Raw genomic sequence first — 6,978 nt, forward strand, 5'->3', positions numbered from 1 at the left:
AGCTTTGTTCTTTTTCTGACCTAGTCAGAAGTCCTGGCTGCCTACCACTAGAGGAAACCTATGATTTTATTGCATACTGCTATACATTGAACTCATTAAAGGGATTGTCCAGAATTAGAAATGCTTAAATTAATTTAAGAGTCATAATGTTCTTACTTTTCTGTTCACATAGCTGTATGTGTAACAGATAATGGGCATGGACTCCCTGTGCCAACTAACCGGTTTGGCTTTGGTCTAAACCTAGAGGCATTGTCCTAGTGGTCCCCTGGTATTAATACCTTAACCCCTGCACGGGTATGTGGACTTTGCTGCAGAGATCCTACCAGGCCACCACATCCTGGAATATTTTGAATGTAGTTGGCAGCTGACTCTTGGGGGTCAGAGACAACGGTGCAATGCACCAAAGGATCAGGTAACACTCATAGTCAGGAAACAGGCCGAGGTCTGCGCAGGAAGAGTTTTTGTGTATCTGAGAAACCGATCCAAGGTCAGGGCAGGCAGCTGAGCCCATTAGAGCTCATGCACACAAACGTTTTTTCTTTCCATGTCTTTTCCATTTTGGATCCACACAAAAAACAGAAGTTACTCCATGAGCATTTCGCTTCTGTATGTCCGTTCCGCCAAAAAATAGAACATATCCTATTATTGTCCACATTACAGACAAGAATAGGACTGTTCGATTAGGGGTCTGCTGTTCTGTTCCGCAAAATATGGAATGCACATGGACGTCATCCATATTTTTTGCGGATCCGTGTTTTGTGGACCACAAAATACATACGGTCGTGTGCATGAGCCCTTATATAGAGATGAATGACTCCTGGTTGCCTGCAGTCAAAACAAGATGAAGCATAGGAGCTTATTGCTAATGTTTATAGGGCTTAAGCAGTAGACTTGGATATAATATGTGGCATATAACATATGTATCGCAGGGCAGACATAGGAATTAATGGGGTTGCAATGCGATTTGCATGTTTGCTGCGACACATGAATTGCAAAAAATGCAACACTGCTGGAATATTTGCAATTTGAGTAGTGTTGCAGTCACAGCAAACGTGCAAGTGACACTGCAACACCACTGAGCCCCACTATACTGCAAAATTGCCGCATAGACGTAACCTTAGAGATTGACATTTCTTCTGTTTACAGCAGAAGAGGTAGGACATAATTATGGGCAGAGCTGAAGTCCCTCTATGTTTCTTCTGTAAAGTTAGATAATGCATAGAAAAAGCCGGAATCAAAAAATGTGTTCCTGCTTTTTTCATGTAATCTCATAAACATGCAATGGATATGTATACTTATTTTACATTAGAATCTGAGCAATAGTACACATGCTAAAATGAAGTGATTCAGGTGAAGATCATGTCCTCTGGGAAGCATGTCTCCTCCCAATATTTTTAGTGATAATGATGGCTTGTTTTATCAATATCACCGAGGTACGACTACCTAAAATTTAACCTTTATTTTGGTCAATTAAAAATGCAATTTCCCTGGAAGAGGGACAAATAATGCAACAAAACACAACAAAAACACAGTACAATTTACACAAAAAAGAGCCGGATCGAACACGCGGATCAATGTGAGAGGGAGAAAGGGGAGGAACGCATCAGGGCAACCCGTGCCATAACACTAACTGTCCCTATGTTGTCCCTTTACAACTCCTCAGCCCGGAGATGTGTCTTGATGGTAGGCACACTCCGTCCACGTACCTATGCTGTCTATCCTTATGACGCCCTTAGTATACTATCCCATATAGATAGCCGGGTAATAGTATATATGATAGATATCAGTTGTACAATCACGTGTCCCGACGCGTTTCCCCCCTTCCTCTCATTGAAGGGGTTCATCAGGGGACAAAAACAAAAACAAATGTCAATCAAACACATAAAGTGTTCAACAGATATCCATGAAGATGGATCATTAAACTGGAGGCTACAACCCAAAGCAAATTCACTGAAAATATAGGAAAAACTCCGCACAAGGTTGCATTAGTATAAACCAACTCTCAAACCGTGAATAGATACACTTATCTGGTCCACTGGATAAGGATCCAAAGCTGCGGTCCTGGGTGAACGTCTAGGAAGGGCCTCCAGGGGGCAAAATATGTTGTAGCTTGTTTTATATTTCGTTCCGAAATCTAAAGGGATTTTCCAGATTTAAACTTTTATGTTTCATTAAACATGCCCTGGCCATACTGACATACAGTGTCGGACTGGGGTACCTAGGGCCCACCAGTAAAATTTATTTTGGGGGCCCACCGTACGGATACATTCGAATATAATAAATAATTTAACAAGTTTTTTTTATATGAACATAGGCTGGTTGAGGTGCTGTACATTGAATATATGTATGTAGAGCAGTAAGTATTCTGTGTCACTTGTGCAGGGGGTGGGAGACTAGGGGCCAACCTTACTCAGGGGCCCACCGGGGATTCCCCTGTACCCCTGTGGGCCAGTCTGAGCCTGCTGACATATATCTAATATGGTTGTATTACCTATTCTGCTCCGTTTCCTCACTTTACAAACCAGTTGTGTGACCTGATTTGTTGTCTTGCTGACATCACGTCGACACGCGCTGACATCATGCTGACATCATGTTGACGGGCTGTGCAGCTTGGGAAGGGGAGGGGAGCATGTGACTCATCGACATGATGTCAGCAAGGCAAAAAACCAGGTCACATGACTGGTGTGTAAAAAGGTAATATTTAGATATATGATAGTATGGCCAGGACATGTTTAATCCCGGAAAACCGATTTAATGAAATAAATTTAAATAAATGATCCTAAATAATAAGCAGAAGCATAATAAAGATAAGCACTGACGTTAGGGACACGATCTTCATTTGGTCAATCAGGGAGTCATAATCTTCACTTGATCTGATGTGGCTAAATGAAAATAGTTTTTGACTTTTTGACCTTTGTTTTTTTTATTTTTGCTTCTCAATAAAGATATTGGCAGAGATCCTTTGGTAACCGGCAAACAAGTTATGGAAATCAGACACTCTCTGAAAGAGTCTCGGGCTCTGACGGACAAGATCTGCTTCTCAGGAAGTGTGCAACTGAACAGGACTGTGTGGGACCAGCGCACTAGTAAGTTGGGGAGGTGGCGCCCTCTAGTGCGTCCATCTGCATCTTTTTGTGAAACTGTGACACAAGTGCATTATCATGAAATACTCAGATCCCTGTTTTATATTGTCATTGACCACTTTTACAATACATCTTTTAACCTGTGTTCTTCCTTATATTGCAGAAATCCCAAAACAAGTGGTAAAGTTCTCATGTGGAGTTGAAGTAGAACTGAGGTTCAAAGTTGTGTTCTCAAATCTCATCCACGCTTTTGCAAAACGGACTCGGATCCCTCCTCATTTATCCGATGTCAGAATTATTCTCTACAATCCTACAGTAAGTTATCATCTCAGCTCATGTACTGCAAGACTTCCTTCAAACGCGGTTTTATTAGCAACATTTTTTCTCTTGCTTGTAAAAGACCCATGTATTTCATAAGTGTTATTTGAGTGGCATTTCTTTACTCGTTCATATTTTTACGCTACTTTCACACCTGCGTTTTCAGTTCCGGTTTTGAGATCCGGCAGAGGATATCAATACCGGAACAGTTTTGCCCCCATTCATTGCAAGCTGCAGTTTTGTGTCTGGTTTGTGAAACGGAACAAACCGGATCTGGAAGTTTTACTTCCAGTGGTTATAAATCTATGTGGTCAAGTGATGGACATACACGGCTCTGATAACTGTACTGTAACTGTAATCAGTCCTACCTCCATCATAGGACCGCAACAAATTTATATCTCTTTGGCCTCATGCACACGACCGTTGTTTTGGTCCGCTTCCGAGCCGCAGCTTGGATGCGGACCCATTCACTTCAATGGGGCCGCAAAAGATGCAGACAGCACTCTGTGTGCTGTCCGCATCCGTTGCTCCGTTCCGTAGTCCGCAGAAAAATATATAACTTATCCTATTCTTGTCCGTTTTGCGGACAAGAATAGGCAGTTATATCAATGGCTGTCCGTACCGTTCCGCAAATTAAAGAACGCACACAAACGCCATCCGTGTTTTGCGGATCCGCTATTTGCGGACCGCAAAACACACAACGGTCGTGTGCATGAGGCCTTAGATGTAAACCATTAAGCTTCCTACTCAATGAATGCAAGCAGAGATCTCATAAACTGGGAAGAATTGATTGAGAGACGTCATTAGAAAATTGTATATCCAAGAATAACCTTTTTTTGCTGAAAATATAACATCCCTTTAAGTTATCATATTCCTCTGATTTATGACTTTTGATTTAACCAGAAGACATATTTGAGGCTGCTGTAGAATTGTCAGCCTTGTTCTATTACAGATGCTTGCTATACATCTTGCTATTTTCTTGTGTGTCTTTTAGGATTCTGCGGAATTCTCAAACAATAGACTCGACCCAGCAGATTCGCTGCTGACCATGGAGGATGATGGAGAGGAAGTGGATTATATGCTCAGGCTTTGTAGCCTTCAGAAATACAAGGTGAGGAATATCACACATTTTAAAATTGGTAATGTTTATTTTTTTTCTTTATTCATTTAAATTTATTGTGCTAATTATATTTATTTTTTATCATTTATTTTCAGAATAACATAATTATTAACATTGACCTGCATTGCACAATCCTGGACACTGGAGAAAGAGTTCAGGAGACTTTAGAGGAAATAATTCCCATACCGTGGATAGCTAGATTGCTCAACAACAGAAACACGTATGTGGAAAGAAATCAGACTAATCGAGCTGCTGTCAAAGCCAGTATTCCAAGCTTGCAAAGTCAGCTGGACAGCATGTCCATAGACAAAGAACCTCCACCAGCACATCATCTTCCAAATGCTGTTGAAACTCCTTGTAGCAGCCAATCTAAATCAAGCAGTGAACCAGAGGAAAATGATGAAGGAGACATATTGCCCGTCTTGTGAACATCTTTTGGGTATGGCCACATGTACCGAGTCTGCTGCAGATATTCCCCTGTGGATTTCTTTTGGGTATGGCCACATGTAGCGAGTCTGCTCCATATATTCCCCTGTGGATTTCTTTTTGGTATGGCCACATGTACCGAGTCTGCTGCAGATATTCCCCTGTGGATTTCTTTTGGGTATGGCCACATGTAGCGAGTCTGCTCCATATATTCCCCTGTGGATTTCTTTTGGGTATGGCCACATGTAGCGAGTCTGCTCCAGATATTCCCCTGTGAACATCTTTTGGGTATGGCCACATGTAGCGAGTCTGCTGCAGATATTCCCCTTTGGATTTCTTTTTGGTATGGCCACATGTACCGAGTCTGCTGCAGATATTCCCCTGTGGATTTCTTTTGGGTATGGCCACATGTAGCGAGTCTGCTCCATATATTCCCCTGTGGATTTCCATGTGGAGACTCTGCAGATTTGCCAGAGATTTCATCCTCTGTATCGCAGAAGGTGAAATCCGCAGCAGATATGCGCAGACATAAATTGATGTGCTTTAGATATAGGGTGCTTTCACATGCGACATATTTTTTTTCAGAAAATTTCAGCGACTGAAAATCACTTCTGTTCATCTGAAAGGGGCTTGCAGAAATCTATGTTCTGGCTTCCAACCCATTCAGGTGAATTAAACAGATTTTCGGTCAAAGAAATGTTCTGCAACAAAATCTGCAGCATGTAAAATGTACCCTTAAATGTACTTTTGCAGTGCGTGGATGAAATTTTTTAACATCATCCATTTTGCTGCTACTGTAAATGTTGTGGATTCTCCGCATGCAGTTCTCAAAGAAGAAGGCATGGTAAAATGAATAATCAGGTGCTCATATTCCTAAAGGAAAGTAGGCATAGCAGCATTCTTTCTATAATCTATACATCAACTAATATACAATTAAACATGATGTGCTTAGCAAATATACTTTGAGGGGGCCTCAATATGGATGGGAACCTAACTCTATACCGTATCTCTATACCATACATCGGCATCTAAATTCAAAGCGAGCGGAATCCACATGCACACTGTGACTGCTACAATTGTTACCTCTCTGGTCCATGATGTGTTGCGTCACTGTCCCAATGTTGGTTGCTATTGCTGACCCATCCTTTCCACAGGCTGTTTTTAATTAGGCGATGTGTATAGCTGTGCCTGCTGTCCCTGTTCATAGAAGGGTTGCTGGCACAGAGTGACACAACAGATCATGGCCTGCTCACCCAAAGAGGTAACAATTGTAGCAGTTACAGTGTTATGCGAGTTCCACTCTTCTTGAATTTAGTCGCCCATGTACAACATAGAAATAGGTATAGAGTTAGGTTCCAATCTATATTGATTTCACCTTGGTGTGATGGATGGGCACAGATGTTTTTTGATGAAAATATATTTGTTAGGCATCTCATGTTTAATTGAATATTAGATGTGGTGTCTTTATTGTGTTTGCTTGCTAAAACAAGAAGCTCAAAGGCTAAATCTTCCATTTAACTAGTCAGGCTAGATGGTGTAACAGTAGTGAAGGGGGGGGGGGTTAATTTTGATATCTGTCCCCACACTAATACAGACAAATCTTCCACCTGTTAATACCCTATAAAGCAGGGATGGCCAACCTGCGGCTCTCCAGCTGTTGCAAAACTACAACTCCCAGCATGCCTAGACTGCCTACAGCTATCAGCCTACAGCAGGGCATGTTGGGAATCGTAGTTTTACAACAGCTGGAGAGCCGCTGGTTGGCCATCCTTGCTATAAAGCAGGCATGCTCAACCTGCGGCCCTCCAGCTGTTGCAAAACTACAACTCCCAGCATGCCCGAACAGCCTACAGCTATCAGTCTACAGCAGGGCATTGTGGGAGTTGTAGTTTTACAACAGCTGGAGGGCCGCAGGTTGAGCATGCCTGCTATAAAGGATCAGTAACACTGTGTCAAGTCCCTATCAAAATGGTGTCAGTCCTCTTCCGTTCCGTTATTCCAAAAAACATATCCGTATAGTTTCCGTATGAG

At 42.0% G+C, this 6,978-nt stretch overlaps 1 protein-coding gene across 3 annotated transcripts in view; it reads left to right on the forward strand.

The window, feature by feature from the left end:
* LOC122929721 (mucosa-associated lymphoid tissue lymphoma translocation protein 1-like) overlaps positions 1-6,655 on the forward strand; it is a 79,877-nt gene extending 73,222 nt beyond the window's left edge. For all 3 annotated transcript variants that reach the window (XM_044283385.1, XM_044283384.1, XM_044283386.1), the window contains exons 13-16: positions 2,946-3,086; positions 3,247-3,398; positions 4,396-4,512; positions 4,617-6,655. In XM_044283385.1, the coding sequence (XP_044139320.1) occupies positions 2,946-3,086; positions 3,247-3,398; positions 4,396-4,512; positions 4,617-4,949 (743 nt within the window). In that variant the 3' untranslated portion in view covers positions 4,950-6,655. The remainder of the gene's footprint in view (positions 1-2,945; positions 3,087-3,246; positions 3,399-4,395; positions 4,513-4,616) is intronic.
* The last annotated feature ends 323 nt before the right edge of the window (positions 6,656-6,978 follow it).

Source organism: Bufo gargarizans, chromosome 2 (assembly GCF_014858855.1).
Source record: "Bufo gargarizans isolate SCDJY-AF-19 chromosome 2, ASM1485885v1, whole genome shotgun sequence".
NCBI lineage: Eukaryota > Metazoa > Chordata > Amphibia > Anura > Bufonidae > Bufo > Bufo gargarizans.